Below are 18,448 nucleotides of genomic sequence, written 5' to 3'. Positions count from 1 at the left end.
GACAGCCGCCGATCCAGCCGTCGGCGGCGCGCCCGGGGACGATGGCGTCACCGCCGTGACACGTTCACGCGGGGAGGTGACTACAGGTAAGCGATATAACCCCCGATCCCTATCCGAGAAAACAGTTCCTCACGTTGTCATTCGTGAACAAAAATCTGGCATTCTGAAGGAAATGACTACTACTACTACTACTACTACTACTACTACTACTACTACTACTACTACTACTACTACTACTAATAATAATAATAATAATTAATAATACTATTTTATTATTGGGACAGTTTTAGCACGGAAAATTCTGACAATTACAAAAATCCAAACAAATTGCAATAGGGTTTCCATCCCCTATTGCAATTGGCCGTGGACCCCTTAAAATGACGACGATAATAATAATAATACTGTCCAAATACTATCCAGATTCAATAAATTAGTTTCTCGGCTTTCCGTCGATTCATTGGCTAATTCGCGCACAGTCATTTCAGTATATTTTCCACATGTTTTAAAACTGAAGTCACATTTTAGCTGAATAACTGATTCATTCAATTCTGAGAAATACTTTTTTTAATTTCGCGTCATATAAAGTGTGGCGTTCGTGCGCCCTCTAGCGGAGGCTTCAGCGCGCTACAGATGGAACACACGCACACACACACGCGCGCGCGCGCGCACACACACACACACGCACGCACGCATACACACACGCACGCACACACCAATATTTAACAATCATCTTATTTAACAATTGACAAAGTACATTTTTTCTTTACAGAGCCACGTTTTAGTGATGGATCGGATTGAAAATAAGTACATTAAATGTAGGTCTTTGACGGGACCAACTGTCAATTACTATAATTTGTCCAATGGTTCCTGTATTGCAATAAAAAAAAATAATCATAATCATAATAATAATAATAATAATAATAATCGACCTTTTGTATCTGATCGACGCTTGTGCCGCGTGTGCGTGTGGAGTGAGTATTTGAAGCCACGCCCCCTTTCCAGTGACACGCTTCCCTCGTCTGATCGACCGCTGGATGTGCCGGGAAATGCGATCGCTGTCGGAGAGCCGACTCTTTTGACCGCATCTGGAGGCGGACGACTCATTTCAACAAAACTCGACCCGGAGAGTTCACGTTTCATCACGGTGCATTTTCCAGATGACAAACAAAAGGAGTTGGTTAGCCATGATATCGAACAGCTTGCATTCATGCCCTGGAACGCCAGTCACGGTGTATGGTATGGAACGCCATTTTACCTATGAAATAAATCAATGTCTATTGAATAAATCCTGGATAAAATAAATGAGGCAACACATTGACAAATAAATGAGTAAATATGGATAAATACTTTTTTAAATGACATTTTTCACAACATATTTCTATTCATTTCAGGGGACTTACTTCACAATGCCACATTTATTTATTTCAGAGGACTTCTTATTTCCCAATGCCAAATTTGTGGCATTGGGAAATAAGTTGCGAGTAAGTTGCGAGTAAATGGGGCGTGGTTGTCTCAGATTCAGAGCCGGCGGAGAGAGACGCTGTTGCTTGTGGCCGTTTCGCCTACCGCATGTCACCCACGTGGCGTTTTTCAGGTTCCTCCGGCATAGAGACACAGGCGACGGGGGGTTATTGTAGAGATGAGGCTAGGTGGAATTAGCCAGGAGCAGTTGGAACATGTCATGACTGGGCTCCTATCCCGAGTGCGTGTGTGGACGGGGTTTTTTAGAGCTGACGCTCGTGAGCCCAACCAGCGGGCGTCGGGTGCGGCTGCTCAGGCCATCCCATCCACGGCGCCGCTCTCCTACGCAGCGGTGGAGTGGTGGCTCGGAGCTGGTCCTCAGCTCCCGACCCCTCCTCGGTTGGCGCCGGGGGCCGATGGGGGGAGAGTCGGTGGCGGTGGAAGGGCCGCCACCCGGTTCCGCCTGACCAGCCGCGCCCTGACCACGTCCCACACCTGTTCCAGCGCAATGCAGGGGCCACCCCAGCCCAGTGGCTCCACAGCTCGGGGGGGGAGGCCCTTCCTTCTCTGCGCACGGTAGACCCGCACCTGTGTCCGGGTGCGTGTCCGGTGGGAGTTGTAGGAGTTGCAGCCAATGTTCTGGGTCGGAAAACGCCACCGCGTCTACTCAAAATAAGGAAACGTAACACAATCCAGCGTTTCCAATCAACAAAACAGACAAGGATGTACAGGATTCAGAATACAGGGACAGCTCAGGTTCGACAATTTGGTGGAAAACGAGCGAGGCCAGATTGAGAGGGTTTGGACACGTGTGTAGGAGAGATGAGAGTTAGATTGGGAGAAGGAGGCTGAGGATGGAGCTGCCAGGCCAGAGGAAAAGAGGAAGGCCGAAGAGAAGGTGTATGGATGTGGTGAGGGAGGACATGCAGGCGGTTGGTGTAAGGGAGGAAGATGCGCAGAACAGAAGGTATTGGAGGGAGATGATCCGCTGTGGCGACCCCTAACGGGAGCAGCCGAAAGGAAAAGAAGAAGAAGAAAACAGGCATTACAAGTATTAAAATAAGATGAGGTTTCACCAGAACTTATGGCTTTTCGGGTGCTTGTACTGTTTGAAAAACTTGAGCGGAGAGAAGGCGGAACATGTTTTGGAAATGCAAACTCGGCGATTAAGCACAGCCAGACTTTGAGTGACCACAGCCAGCGCCAGCACAGCGGCCAAAAGCAGCCAGCCAGGCGACCTGCAGCAGTACGTCCTGACGCGCGTCGTTGGTTGCTCAGCCCGACTGGGGAATCCTGGCAAGCCATCGAGGCCACACTCGACTGGCACCGATGAAGCATATCTGCGAACCCCCGTCACTACATCACGGTGCATCCATTTGCATTACACGCAAATGCAATATTACTTAGTGTACTCTGGCAACCCTACTAGAAGGGCCGGGCCTCTCGTATTGTGAAAAAAAAAAATCACCAAATTTCAAATCAGACCATTTGATTTCAGGCCCTTGGAAGCCTAATAACTATGTGTTTGGGTCTGTTCTCCTGGTCGCTTAATACCCGTGTGCTTCCATCAAATCGGGGGGCGCCTGACTTCGCGGCGCCCGTGTTTCGGGTTCAGCGCGACCGGCTCGCGGGGCTTCAAAACGAACGGCTCGTCCGGGCGTCACACATTACCCCCCCCCCCCCCCCCCCCCCCCCCCCCCCCCGGCGGGCGGCGCGCAGAGCCCGGCGCCGCTCCTCCATTACGCGCGCCGCACCGAGCGCTCCGGTCCGTCCCCTCCGACCGGCCGCCCCCCACCCGACCCCACCTCCCCCACACCCCCACCCCCCCCCCGGCGACACGCCGCATCCCCGGTACGTCCGGGGGACCAGCGTACATCACGCTTCGTTTCAAGCCCGTGTTTTTATTTATTCATTTGATTATTTTTTTTTTTGTATTTCCTGCACAGTGGTAAAAAAAAAAAAAAAAAAAAAAGGAGGTTTATCGGCTGAAGAGGAGGGGGTCGAGTGACGGTCTCTCTCCCTCCATTCGTCTCTCTTTCCACAGCGTGGTCCCCATGCGGCAGCGGCGGTGACGCCGATCCGACCGGACCCCGCAGCGGAGCGGAGCGGTGAGCGCCGTTTTTACGTCCTCTCTGCGCGCGTTCACCCCGTGGCGGGATGTAGGGCACTGGGCCAGGGTGGCGGGGGGGACCGGACCGGGGTCGCGGGAGCCCGGAGCCCTCCCCTGTGGTCGTTCCCGTTTTCCTTCTCTCTCTCTCTCTCTTTCTTTGACTTCCTGATGCGTTGCGTGGGCTCCCGGTTTGCGAGCGGTTGAAGGTGCGCAGGTGCACGAATGTGGCGAAGCAGCGTTGTTGTCCGACAATGCTGCTCCGCAGTCGGGGAATTTCATACCGTGACCACGCACGCTGTTGCAACGCTTCAGTCGTTTCACAATACCTCTGTAATCTTAGTCGTAATGTTGTTCCGTTTCACCGTGCGTGTGTGTGTGTGTGTGTGTGTGCGTGTGTGTGTGTGTGTGCGCGCGCGCGTGTGGCGCAGTGGTTGGACTGTCATTTTTCTTTTATTTTATTATTTTCATTTTTTTTTTTTTTTTTTAATTTTCATTTTAATTTTAATTCCGGCGTATAAAACTCACAACTACGGTAAAACCGGAAATATCACCGAACGTCATTTCGTTAGAAACGTTGTGTCCTTGTGTCCGACAGGCGTGTTGCACACCGTGCACCTTATATTGCGTGAGCAATATAAAGAGCATGGCATGCTGCGGAACTACTTTTACTCTCTCGCCCTGTCGCTCTCTCTGTCGCTAGATCTCTCTCCCCTCCTTCTAATCCCACACTCCTTCCGCCCTCTTAGCATTTCCCCGCCCTCAGAGAGAACTTACCGAGGTTTTTTGGCGCACGGACCGAGCTTTTCTGGCCCGGAACGAGCTTTGGTGGCTTTGTGCGCACTTTCCAGCCCAGCGGCGGGTCAAAATTGCAGACGCCTGTCTGCCTGCGTGTCTGCCTCTCTGTGACTGTCTGTATGTCTGTCCATCTTAGCATCGTCTGTCTGTCTGTCGGTCTATGCAATGAGACTGGTATCACACTGTGCACGCTGTAATGCGCACAATGTCATAAGTCTGCCTGTCCCTCCCTCCAGGTTCGCGCAGTCAAGGTGTTGCCGAATGCAAACTGCTGATTTGGCTGAGATCAGTAAATGTGATGATTCACACCCCTTCACTTCACTTTTGTTTCGCTCGCTCTCCCTCTCTCTCTCCCTCTCTCCACTTTCTTTCCGACTCCATCACTACGGTCTCTTTCTTCCCTCGCCTGCCTCCTTCTCACTCACCCCTTGTGTTTTTCAAGAACAGTCCCTTTATTTACCTCCCGCTTCTCTCCCTTTCCTTCCACCGATCAAAATGTATTGTTTAATCCATTGAATTGAATTGAATTGAATTTATTATTATTATTTAAAAAGTATTATTATTTTTTTTTTGTAGAATTGAAAACCGATTTCTAGTTTATTCTACCCCTGGGCTTTGTGAACAACAAATTCAAGAATCGGATTCAAAAGAGCTCGGGCGACGGCACGCCCGGTCGCGCCGTCCGACCGAAACGTGTCGCATGAGCTGAAAGATTTGAACGCATCCCCCCGATCGGACGCGGAGATCCCGCGCCGCCGCGCGTCACAGCTTTTTCGCGAGCGGAATCCGGAATCTCCGTAGGAATGAATGGACTTCCGGGCGGTTCCTGTTGTTTGTCGCGTTCAGTGCGAAAGCAGGCTTAAGAATCGGAATCTGTGTTTTTTGGCCACCGAAAACGACATGACACATTTACTGTAGCTGCACATGTATGTATTACGTTTCAATTTCCACTCCCGCCGTGCTATTTTCAGACGCGGTCTCATGAGGTGGAGCAAGTGTCTGAGCGGTGAAGCGAGGCCGCTCGGCGACCGACCGGGATCGACCCCGAGGTCGACGCAGAAAAAACTTTAGTCTCGTTAAAAAAGCGCCCGTTGCAGTCCCAGCCGACAACAACCCAGGCTCTGCGACCTCCAAGATATTTCAACGTCGTTATGACAACCGGTGACTAGGCTGTCAGCCAAAACTAGTGACTCATCCACTCAGAGAGAGGGAGAGAGGGAGAGGGGGAGAGAGAGAGAGAGAGAAAACCTGGACGTTCTTAACTCCAGAATGTGCCCTGTTGATTTTACATGGTGCTCCACGTGTGTCTGGTCCAAAGACTTTTCGCACATGGAGGACTCTATAATAATAATAATAATAATAACATGGATTAAATGAAACTGAAGTTTACTGGGACAGCCCCGTTTTTTCTCAACTTGCCTCTGACTGGACTGATCTCGACGGGAGGTAAGCGATTTTTAGCAGGAACCATTCGAAAAGCAAACTGTTTCTTTGGGGCGCTCACATTGACACAACAAGAAAAACCCAACATACGGTGCCGTATCGACAAAACACACAAATACATCTGGAGGGAGCGCGATGGAGGAAGAAAAAAAAAAAAAAAATACCATGATAACCGTCACACATAATAAAATACAACATTGTTTTCTTCTCTTCTTGTTTTCTTCTCTTCTCTCTCTCTCTAACAAAGCGGAGTGACGAGCTGTGAATCACCACATTTACTGATCTGAGTCAAATCAGCAGCTTGAAATCTGCAACACTTTGGTTGCACTAACCCGCTGTTCCTCCTAATGACAGAGAGGTGAGGGGTGGTGGCTGGAGGGACAGACCTAGGGACAGATAGACAGACAGACAGACAGACAGACAGACAGACATACTTATTACCTTGTGCTTATTACAGTTTGCACAGTGTAATACCAGCGTCATTGCATAGACAGACCTCTGCAATTTTGACCTGCTGCTGGGTTGGAAACTGCGCACAAAGCCGCAAAGCTCGTTCCGGCCCAGAAGGCTCAGTCCGTGCGCCAACGCCTCGGTAAGTTCTCTCTGAGGGAAGGGGAAAGCGTTCAAAGTTTGAACGCCTTTTTTAAAAGTGGAAGAAGTCAGATTCCGGTCGGCCTGGTCTTTTCATCCTCTCCTCCGTCCAGTCGGAGAGCGAGAGTGCGGCGGCTCTAATGCCCATCTACTTGTTGCTTCTGGTGTTTTTCTTCCCGGCAGTGAGGCATCATGGGAGGTGGCAGATGGATGTACCGGATGTGTGCCGACCAGAGGCTGTGACACACACTGCACACCAACGACACATACACCATTCACCATGGACCAAGGCTTCAGCTTCAACGCATTGGTGAGTGTATTCTCTCTCTCTCTGTGTGTGTGTGTGTGTGTGTGTGTGTGTGTGTGTGTGTGTGTGTGTGTGTGTGTGTGTGTGTGTGTGTGTGTGTGTGTGTGTGTGTGTGTGTGTGTGTGTGTGTGTCCCTTTCTTACACACGCATACCTGCACACACACACACACACACACAGACAGACAATCTCTCAGTCAGAGAGTCTTAGAAAGCGAGTGGGAGTGAGACATGGAGGGAGACTGAAAGAAAGGGAGAGAGAGAGAGAGATTTTTCAATTTGTGTTCTATTGATTCTTAATTTTATTTATTGTCTTACTCATATTTTCTTATAGTGGTGTGTGTGTGTGTGTGTGTGTGTGTGTGTGCGCGCGCGCGCGTGCCCGTGTTTTAGCGCATTAGCATTCTCCCAGCAGACGCGCTCTCTTCCATCTATTGCCCTCTCTACCCCTCCTCCCCTCTCTCCCCACCTCTTTTTGCTTCTCCGAGACACTTCCCCCTGCATTCCGTCCACCCGTCCCTCCGTTTACATCTCCCTACTCACCCCTCACACGTTCCCCCGTCCGTTCATCCCTCCCTCCAACCAGACCACTCTGTCCATCCTGGCGAGAGGAGGAAAGGATGGATGGATGGATGGATGGATTGATGGACGGAGGAGGGTAGGAGACAAGAGGGGGAGCGGATCTCTCTTTCTTTTTCAAACGAATGAATGAAAACCCCCCCCTCCACACACACACACACACACACACACACACACACACACACACACACACACACACACACAGGGAACAGAGGAGTAGTCATCTCACTCTGAAGACACACAGAGCTTCTACTAAGAAGCTTTAATAGGGGAAGCAGCTGAGCGAGACCGCAACATAAAACATTAACACTAATTCTATACCTCTCCATTCATGTGATATTCCTTCACGGCGTCCGCTTCCTCACTTAGCTTTGTACACAGGGCGACGGTCGTTGTCGCCCTCTCTCTCTCTCTCTCTCTCTCTCTCTCTCTCAAACTGTCTGCCTTTAATTCAATCTTGTAGTCCGTCAGCCGCGCTAGGCGACCGCATCCACCCGTCCATCCACCTCCCGTTGTTCGCGCTCGTTCCCATTCTTCATTGTTCAGTTTTATCTTTTTAGCCGAAGAAATAAAAGCCAATGCAAGGCCAGACCCGCATGCCACTTGAAGGCCATCCCCCGTGCCCCCCCCCCCCCCCCCCCCCAATCCGTTCAAGGTTTTCCGACGGCCCCTCATGCCGCAATGCCCCGACTCCACAGTCGCTTGACACGCTGCACACTTTTGGACGAATAGTTGATTTAAGTTTTTTGCGCCAAAAAGTTCCAAATTGAAAGCGCTTGTTCAAACGCTCCTCGGCTCAAAAAGTGCAATCAATTGAGAAAGATTTCAACGTCGGGGGATCACTTTGATCAAATCTCACTTCCAGTTAATTTATCATTGTCACCCCTCGTCCATGTCGTTGGAGGAACCAACGCTCCGACCGATTTTCGATTCGATGAGGAGTCGGAACGAGGCCCATTGAATCGAATCGGGTCAAAAATCGATTTTGATTTCCGTCGTCTCACCTCGCCAACTTTCTCCCCAACCAGAAGAAGCTGGCGGCCGAGCCGGACTACACGGACGTCTCCCTGACGGCGGTGGAGAGGGTGCGGGCGCTGGGGAAGATGGGCTGCAGCGTGGAGATCAACGAGGACATCACACCCAGACGCTACTTCCGCTCCGGGGTGGAGATGGAGAGAATGGCCGCCGTCTACCTGGAGGAAGGCAGCCTTGAGAACGCCTACGTCCTCTACAACAAGTTCATCACGTAGGCCGCCGCGTCCGCATGCGACCCACGGCGAACGCGTGGATAGGTGGCCCCCCCGGCGGTTGTTTAAAAGGAGCACTCCTCTTTTCGTAGCCTGCAGAATGGGAACGATGTCTTCCCCAGGCTACACCAGAGGGAATTCCGCCTCCTTAGATAGTAACGAGCCCACTAGCCAACAAAGACTAGTCCAGTTTTTCCCCACTCTGAACAATGCGATATAGCTATGACACCGTGTGCCCACTCCTCTTCGTCGTTGCGCATTTATACGAGTCGATGTGTTATTTTCATGCCGCCTCAGTTCACTTTTGCTGTTTTGATCGTTAGTCTTCCAAACTCAGGCATTTAGATTTACACACGGTATATATGTGTGTCTGTGTTCATCTGAAGTCTTTTTGTAGAGAAACTGCCCACTCACAGAGACTACCAGCAGTGCAACGTCCCGGAGAAACAGCAGATCATGAAGGTAGGTGGAATATGGTAAAGCTTCACAAGTTTTATCACACGCGATCCAAAGGTTGGTGTAGATAGCGTGATTGAATGTGAGAGGTGGTGGTGGGAGTCGGGGCTGGGTGGTAGGGTCACGGTAGAAGTCCACCGGGTGCGGTGCGTAGCTTTGTTTTTTTTTGCATTGGCTCCACCGGCTACGTGGTGATGCTACGACGCGTCGTAAGAGAGAGGGGGACTATTGGAAACCACAGCGATATTTAATTTTGAAATATTTTTTTTTAACGCACACTTTGATAATACTGTGATGCGTGGTGGGGCCGACCAGACGGACACAGTGAAGGAGACGCAGACGGAACCTCCGCGTATAACCAAAGGCCGTTTCATTCCCTGCAGCGAGGCTTACAACTATCCCGGGTTTGCGGTGTCTTGTCGGAAAATAACAACCTGCCGTGTTCCTTTTTACTACGGATTTGCAAAGAAAAATAAAAAAATCCTGTCTTGTGACCGGTCGGGACTTGCCGCCCCACCCCCATGCGCGTCAACAGTTACAGACGCAAGTTTGTTTTGCCACGGGCTTCCTGCAAGAGGTCTTGCAAAAGTCAAGGGCGGCAGGGTCAACATTTTGTGGCGCTGGAATGACCAATTTGAGAGGTCGCGATCACAGATTTGTGCTCGTGGTAAAAATGTGCGAGGTTGTGATCCACGATTTGTGGCTGCATCTCGGATGAAGCATGCTCATCCGGATAAGACATTTGCGAATTTCTGTTCTGTCACTTCAAATTCAGAACACGGGTGTGAATATTTTATGGGAGCGAACATTTCAAGATGCAAGTTCAGATTGTTTGCTCTCCAGGTTCCCACCGCTCTCCTTTCCCTTAATAGTACGCCGTACGTGGTTGGTAAAAGTTGTGTACACGCTGTAGCTGCGTGTGCGTTTTTGCGACATCACAAAAACGACCCGTTGCCATAGCGAAGGACAAAGAGCAAGAGCGTTGTTCCGTTAAACAGGAACAAGAGAGAGGCCGGGGGAGTTACTTTACAGCCGGAAGAACTCTTGACAATTTTCCCTGTAGGACACGGGTTAAATAAATACTTGCCAAGATGTTAATTCATGGTGTGAAAGATGGAAGCTGCAAAAAAGGATCTTAAAATATACCAGTGGTTGATGTACTCTCGACACCGTCATTTCTTGGGGGTGAGTGCATGTTTTTTGTGAATGGCGCTGCTTTTATCCAGGATGTCAGTGCGTTAATTTAGAGGGTTTTTTTTCCCCCGTTCTGCAGACTGTTGTTGTAAATAAATTTGTCCACCCGGGAGTGTTGTGAGCTTTTGAAGGCGTAATCATAGTCTTGGCAGGGGTCTGGGGGGCCCCAGCTCTAAAACCTTTAATGTAGGTGTCGTTTCCTGGTGCATGTTGTTTGATACTTCTATCTGGCCATACCAACAAAAAAAAAACCTGCTGGTTTAAGTAAGTTGTCAGCTTCAACATTAAAACCACCACTAATAACCACTAATATAGTGTAGCTCCTGGAAGTTGTGAGGTGGGGCCCCCATGGATCGGGCTTGTTGTTCCAGCACATCCCACAGATGCTCCATCGGATCGGACCCTAACCCCACCCATCCACATGATGTAGAATAAAACGTGACTGATCAGACCAGGCCACCTTCTTCCATCGCTCCATGGTCCAGTTCTGATGCTCACATGTCCATTGTAGGAGCTTTCGGTGGTGGACAGGGCTCAGCATGGACACTCTGACCGGTCTGCGGCTACACAGCCCCATACGCAGCCAGCTGTGATGCACTGTGTGTTCTGACACCTTTCTATCATAGCAGCATTAACCTTTTTCACCAATTTGTGCTACAGTAGCTTTTCTGTGGGATCAGACCAGACGGGCTACACTTCACTCACCACGTCCATCAATGAGCCCACGGGCGACCATGACCCCATTGCAGGTTCCCCGGTTGTCCTTCCTTGGACCACTTTTGATAGGTACTAACCACTGCATACCGGGAACACCCCACAAGACCTGTCGTTTTGGAGACGCTCTGACCCAGTCGTCTCGCCATCACAATTTGGTCCTTGTCAAAGTCCTTTGACAACGCTTGACCATTTTTCCTGCTTCCAACACATCAACTTCAAGAACTGACTGTTCACTTGCTGCCAAATACATCCAATCCCTTGACAGGAGCCACTGGAACAAGATGAGCAATGTTATTCACTTCACCTGTCAGTGGTTTTAATGTTATGGCTGATGTTTTAATGTAGTGTTGTATGTATGTCATGTAATGTAATTTTAATGTAGTGTGTGTGTGTGTGTGTGTGTGTGTGTGTGTGTGTGTGTGTGTGTGTGTGCACGCTCTATTGATATACATTACATGGGTAGATAACATCTTCAAGAGAGCATGCGTCCCTTTCTGACTCGCACCTCTTTTCACTCGTTCCTCTTTTTTAGAAACTCCAGGAAGTGGCGTTTCCCCGTAAAGACGAACTGAAGAAGCTGCTTCAGGAGAAATACGGCAGGGAGCACACAGAGTACCTCCGAACACAAGTATGCGTGCATGCGTGTTTCCATGTTTCTGTCCGTCCAAGGCCTGTGTGTGCTCGCACCGAGTGCGTGTGGGCGTGTGCCAGAGCATCTGCATATATTATTATTTTTCCGTGTTTTACTCGTGTGTGTGTGTATTTGTGTGTGTGTGTGTCTGTGACTAGGCTTCTCCTACCAGCTGCCCCATACCTTTCCACCGTCAAATCAGCTTATACATTGTTTATTAGCCTGGAGTGTGCAGTTGTGTGTCTTGATAATCAGATTACCTGAGGGTTTGAGTGACGGGTCTATATCTGTCTGTAAGGAGCCACTAACCGAGCGTACAGAGCCGTGGTTCGGTGCTTTGGTAGGCGTTGTGCCCAACACCATGGGCATAGTTCAGTGGAACGGCGTCTATACCGTAAGTAATTTACCCAGAGAAACCTTAATATGACTGCTACCAAATCGAATAAATCCATAATGCGGTACGTAGAATTTGCTGCAGATATTCGCATACGCTTAGAAGGTGGAGACTGTGCGCAGCTGATTTATCGCAGGTTTAGTGTGGTGGAGTGAACGTCACTCAGCCTGAGGAGAGGTTTCGTAATAGCCATTTATTTGTGCGTTCTTTATTTCTCACGTTGGCTCCGTACTTCATCTTTGCTGATGAATATCCGTGGCTCGGCTCGCTTGATTTTTGTGGGCGGGCATCCACTGTAGGTGGTGCGCGCGTCTGTCAAAGGCCATCATTGTTTTTTGAACATTTGTATATGGGTTTAATGCCTGCTTAGTGTCATTTACACGTCTTTGAGTGATTTTCAAAAAGCTTAGCTGTCAGTCGCCTGAACTGCAAATCTCGTATAATTAAAAAAATAAAATTAATAAGCTTTAGATAAAGAAAACAGATCTGTGAACTGCACTAAAAACAAAGAAAAAACTGATCTGGCCCGGGGGAATGCCGGATTGTGCATGGCCGGTGAGTGTCCTTGAAATTCGTACAGTAAATATGGACAACGACAAAGCAGTTCAAGTCAAAAGTCACAATTTCGTCATTTGAAATTAATGCGCTGGACACAACAAATATAAGGGCCGGAGTACAAATTTTGCAACGGAAAATGCACTTTTTCCCCAGAGCCAGTCGGTGGTGGTGGATGGGTGTGGCCAGCAGCTCCAGCGCCTCTCCCTATTGGACAAGGGCCGGCATCGTCTCTCCCTATTGGACGAGGACCGGCATCGGCTCTCCCTGTTGGAGGAGGAGAAGCAGAGGGTCGCCTCCCTCCGACGCATGCAAATCGAATCGGAGCAGTTCCGCTACTTTGAGGACCAGCTCCGCCAGCAGGAACTGGCCAATAGGAGAGGAGAAGAGGCGGAGCAGAAGGTAAAAGCACCTTGACGGAGAGGTTTTGTGTTCGAAAATGAGGAAAAATGCTCAAGACGACTTAAGGCTGAAAACAAACGGATCAAAATAGTCTTTTGTACCTGGGTTAGGGTTGAATGACACAGCGCTGAACCGTCTCAATTAGATATCCATCCAGTTTACGGTCGGTTAATTCCCATCGATGTGAACATGTATCGTCCATTAGCTGACATGTTTTCTCCGTCCATTATGTTGTCTTGCTCGGTTTATCGCCAAGAAAATGGCTCTCAAGTAATAACGTATGTAGATAAAGTGAATTAATGATTTAAACTGCTTCTGTATGCCCACTATAATTAGACGCGGTCAATATTATTCTAATGCTTGTAATGTCCTCGAGGACAGCGCGATACTGGAACATCACAACAGCCCTCTTTTTTTGACTGAAGTTTATCCTTCTCTCGCTCTCTCTCTCTCTCTCTCTCTTTTATCTCAGACGGAGCATAAAGTGCCTGAGGTGACGGATGGCTCCTGTGTGTCCCAGCAGCCCATCAAAAACCACGTGCGCTCTCAGGGCGCGGACCCGAACCGGAATAAGCCGACCGTCCCCGCCAGGAGACCAGCTTCCGCGCTTTCTGGAGTGCAGAGTGTGTACCTGTCTGTCTGTCTGTCTGTCTGTCTGTCTGTCTGTCTGTCTGTCTGACCCATGTATTAACATTCTTATCTGCCTGGTGTGTGTGTGTGTGTATGTGTGTGTGTGTGTGTGTGTGTGTGTGTGTGTGTGTGTGTGTGTGTGTGTGTGTGTGTGTGTGTGTGTGTGTGTGTGTGTGTGTGTGTGTGTGTGTGTGTGTGTGTGCAGCCCAGCGTATAGAGGGCTTGAGGAGAGTGGTGATTCCCAGAGATCTGACCTACCGCTTCCTCCTGCTGGCCGACTCCAACACCACCCGAGGCATCGAGACCTGCGGTGTTCTCTGCGGAAAGCTGGTAACCCCTACTTACTAACTAGCAGTTCATTTTACCGGTGCTCCTTCAACGAACCAATCCGAACCCCTCTGCGCATGTCGCATTTTCAAACCAACTCGGAGTGGAGACCAAGTCCTAAAAGTCTCCAGTCCGAATCAGACCGAAAGCTTCTGCGAGCCCTTCATCTCTGTGAAATCGAGTCCATTGTTGATTCCCGATTTAGCCATTTTCTTTGTAGGACATTCTGTTATTAATAAGCTCCTTTGGGCTCTTACTTTCTGACTGCTTTCCCACTAAATGATCTGTTTGACTACAAAGTGCAGGGAGTGGAGGCCAAATATCATCTGGTCTCGGACCATCTGACGTTTTAACGTGTGGCGACAACTTTCACACCGATGTCAGTTATTGACATTGACCGAACCAAACCAAAATGAAAGCTCTAAATTAACATGAGGTGGTGAGTGCCCTTTGGATCTACCCATTATGAGTGTGGTGTACTGGGTGGAAATAACACCGCCATACAGGAAGTGATGGGGTGTTAGGTGTGACTCAGGAAGAGAGTGGCTGCAGACCATAATAATACACAAATCTCTCCAAAAGGGTTAAAAGATTTCAGGGGCTTAGCCCAAGTGGTGTGTGTGTGTGTGTGTGTGTGTGTGTGTGTGTGTGTGTGTGTGTGTGTGTGTGTGTGTGTGTGTGTGTGTGTGTGTGTGTGTGTGTGTGTGTACTTGCGTTTTTGATCGACAATATCATTACTTTTGAGGGCTTTAATGCATGATCGGATTACAGGATCCTGGGCAATTTTTTTTATTATTATTATTATTTTTGTGGGGGAAAAAAGAAAAGTTTGTTTTAGACCCTGCATCTTCAATAAGTGGAACAGATAGCTTGCATATTGAAAATAAATGGGACCCCAGTGACGATGAATGGTGTTGCCTCCATGTCTTAAAGGAGAACATTCTGGTTCGCCTGCATGAGGCTAAACCAGTAAGTTAAAAACCACTAATAATCGTTGTCCCTCCCTCTCCCTCTCGATTTCTCTCTCTCTCTCTCTCTCTCTCACTCTGTCCCTCCCCCCTCCAGACACAGAATGAGTTCCTGTTGACCCACGTCGTGGTCCCCAAGCAGTCGGCGGGTCCAGATTTCTGTGACATGGAGAACGTGGAAGAGCTGTTCAGCTTCCAGGATCACCAGAACCTGCTGACGCTGGGCTGGATACATGTAAGGACACACACACACACACACACACACACACACACACACACACACACACACACACACACACACACACACACACACACACACACACACACACACACACACACACACAAAAAAAAACACTCAGCATGCCCAGTCACCAAAGAGACACTTGGTTCATGATAGGATGGTAATTAGCTTTTTTTCCAAATTGATTTTACACACTGAAAGTAGGTCTCCCTGACACACACACACACACACGCACGCACGCACGCACGCACGCACGCACGCACGCACGCACGCAGCGAACACAAATGCCTGTAGGAAGGCAGGAACACATAATCAAACACATAATCAAACACATACATACACGCACTCTCTCTTTTCAACAGAGAGACTAATCTGACCTCCACTGTACTCTCTGTTCCCCTTTATTTGCATAATCAGATATCACCATGGAAACACAGCCCTCATATTTCTGCATTTCACAGTCTCTCTCTCTCTCTCTCTCTCTCTCTCTCTCTCTCTCTCTCTCTCTCTCTCTCTCTCTCTCTCTCTCTCTCTCTCTCTCTCTGTGTGCGCTGAAACGACAGACTTCAGTCTACCTGCTCTTTTCATCCTCTCATATTTTGGTGTACTACTCAGTACGCATAATGAGTTTTTAGTACGCCCCGAAACGATAGTATGCTCAAATAGAATCTGAAAAGTAATAATAACCTTTAATTGTTTCGCAAGTTCCACATACAACATACGATTCAAAGTGCTTTGCATTAAAAAAACACTTTTCTGCGTCCTCTGCGTGTGTCTCGGTCCTACTGAACCACGACCCTCACTCGAAAGATGAGCTCACTTCTGCCCCCCTCCGCTCGCTCGACCCAGTCGGGGCAGCGAGCCGGGAGAGTCGGTTTCGGACGTCCCTCGGCGGAGGAACCCACGACTCCCAGGTCTTTTTTTGAAAGTCTTTGTTTATTCACGTGGGAATCGGAGCACAGCCCAGTCCGAACGGGCTTCACGGACCGTTCCCGCGTGTTGCGTCACGACCAGGGAGGTGGGTAGGTAGTGTGAGAAGCCAAAAGAAAAATACGGTCTTTGACTCTTTTGGGCATCTCCTGTCCGGGTGCCTCATTAAAAGAGGCACGGCCCGAAGCCGGACCTCTTCCTCTCGCTGACCATGTGACCCGGCTGAGTTTTTGGCCGAGCGGGCCAGTGCTGAGCGGTGTGGGCCAGTCCTTCAAAATGGTGGTCGCTTGCCAATGGCCGACGTGTTTCGCCAAGTGACAAATCTTACTGAAGGAACCTTTAAAGCTGTCCAGGGTCACTTGTCACACACACACACACACACACACACACACACACACACACACACACACACACACACACACACACACACACACACACACACACACGAAAGCATATACATACACACACACACACTCTGGCAACTTCCTCCCCTCACTGCCCTTATTCCAGGATGGGTTTAAATGATTTATTTTCAAGCTGACAAGTCATTTATCACATTTCGAATAGTCCCAAAATAGCAACGACAGCAAAAACACCAAATCGGATGCCTCCTTGTAATTACGTTTTTTTCCATTTGAATTCTTTGTTTGTCAGTATGTTTCTCTCTCTCATTTGTTTTTCGGATTTTGGATCCGAGCGGGTCTCCATTTCTTTCCCTCTTCTTTCTTCTCATTCTCGTTCGCTCTCGTTTTGACGCCAGGCAAACCAGTTTTAGCCTAATCTCTGATGAAGATAGAGGTGTATAATAAAATTATAGAACTATTATGTTATATTCTTTGACTTTTACCCCAGAAATGTGTGAGACAGTTAAATTAATTTTCAACTCATTCTAAACTCTGAATTATCGATATATTGGCATCATTTTCAAATACATAAATATTAAAATATAAATGAAATCTCTTTCCGTCTTTCTCATGTATTTGTCTTTTATGGTTTTTCGTTTTTTATTCTTTTTTTTTTATTACAAGTTTATTTTTTTTGTGCGTGTACCATTGGAATCACAGTTAATACTACATGAGTTGAATAAAAGGGTTTTAAAAACTCTCTCTCTCTCTCTCTGTGTTTCTGTTCCAGACCCATCCCACCCAGACGGCCTTTCTCTCCAGTGTTGACCTCCACACACACTGTTCTTACCAGCTCATGCTGCCGGAGGCCATTGCCATAGTCTGTGCACCCAAACACAATGAGTAAGCCTGCTATGATACAAACACACGACCACACACACACACACACACACACACACACACACACACACACACACACACACACACACACACACACACACATATTTACACTAGCAGTCGTTAAAAGGTCCCTTTAACATAGAACAAATAGAGGTTGTGTTGCATCAAATAAACTCCTCCCTCTCCTTGTCTCAGTACTGGTGTTTTTCGGCTGACCAGTCCAGGCATGGCGGAGGTGTCTGCCTGCAGGCTGAAAGGCTTCCATCCACACTCCAAAGATCCGGCCCTGTTTACTGTAAGTACGGTTAGGTATTGTCCATATTGTGTGTGTGTGTGTGTGTGTGTGTGTGTGTGTGTGTGTGTGTGTGTGTGTGTGTGTGTGTGTGTGTGTGTGTGTGTGTGTGTGTGTGTGTGTGTGTGTGTGTGTGTGTGTGTGTGTGTGTGTGTGTGTGTGTTAAAGGTTGTAAAAGATAAAAGATTAGTGTTAATGTTGAGCAAGTCAACTGTTTGTAATCCTTTTCAGGTATGGGTGGAGTAGCAGAATTAAGGGTTAATATGTTATTGTGAAAGGGCTCATTAGTTGATGCTTTTTGATTATGTTTATATTTATTATAGTAATATAATAATTATTATTATTATTATAATTATTATTATTGGTAGTAGTAGTAGTAGTATTATATAACTGTTATTATTATTATTAATATTATTATTATTATTATTGGTGGTGGTAGTAGTAGTAGTAGTATTATATAACTGTTATTATGATGTATTATTATTATTATTATTATTATTATTATAGTATTTGGTTTTCTGCGGCACTCCCTCTTGCAGTACATTAATCCCACAGTTCATTTCCACTGATTGTAGCGGTAAAAGTTCCAAATGTCTTTCTCTTCTTGAAGCAGTGTCAGTAAGTAAGTAATACCTGCTCTCCTCTCTTTGTCCCTCCCTACAGATCTGTAAACATGTCATTTTAAGTGACTCAAAGATTAGCGTTCTGGATCTCAGGTGACAGACAGGGGGCGCTGTTCCCCAAAACACAAACACACACACACACACGCTCACACATACACGCGCCGCAGCAACACACTCTATTTATACTAGTGCGGTTTAAGAAAAGGCTTTTGTATGTATTTATTTATTTTGAAGAAGAAAAAAGAAGAAGAAACTGAATTGAAAGTGCTTGGCTTTGCGGTGCGACATTACATGTGCGTCATGAGAACCGGAA

General features: G+C 48.0%; 1 protein-coding gene across 1 annotated transcript; it reads left to right on the top strand.

Annotated features, from left to right (window-relative positions):
• Positions 1 to 3,434: 3,434 nt before the first annotated feature.
• On the top strand, positions 3,435 to 18,232 carry stambpl1 (STAM binding protein-like 1; the record flags this gene model as incomplete). Its single annotated transcript, XM_080020868.1, has 13 exons — positions 3,435 to 3,569; positions 6,584 to 6,710; positions 8,313 to 8,530; positions 8,918 to 8,993; positions 11,431 to 11,526; positions 11,828 to 11,923; positions 12,635 to 12,880; positions 13,353 to 13,503; positions 13,716 to 13,840; positions 14,903 to 15,040; positions 17,111 to 17,223; positions 17,416 to 17,515; positions 18,176 to 18,232. The coding sequence occupies exons 2-13, from the start codon at positions 6,681 to 6,683 to the stop codon at positions 18,230 to 18,232; spliced, it is 1,446 nt and encodes a 481-aa protein (XP_079876994.1). The 5' UTR covers positions 3,435 to 3,569; positions 6,584 to 6,680.
• Between the last annotated feature and the right edge of the window lie 216 nt (positions 18,233 to 18,448).

This window comes from Zeus faber (assembly GCF_960531495.2).
Source record: "Zeus faber genome assembly, chromosome: 20".
NCBI lineage: Eukaryota > Metazoa > Chordata > Actinopteri > Zeiformes > Zeidae > Zeus > Zeus faber.
Note: the sequence above shows the minus strand (reverse complement) of the source record. Positions and strands in the feature narration are given on the sequence as shown.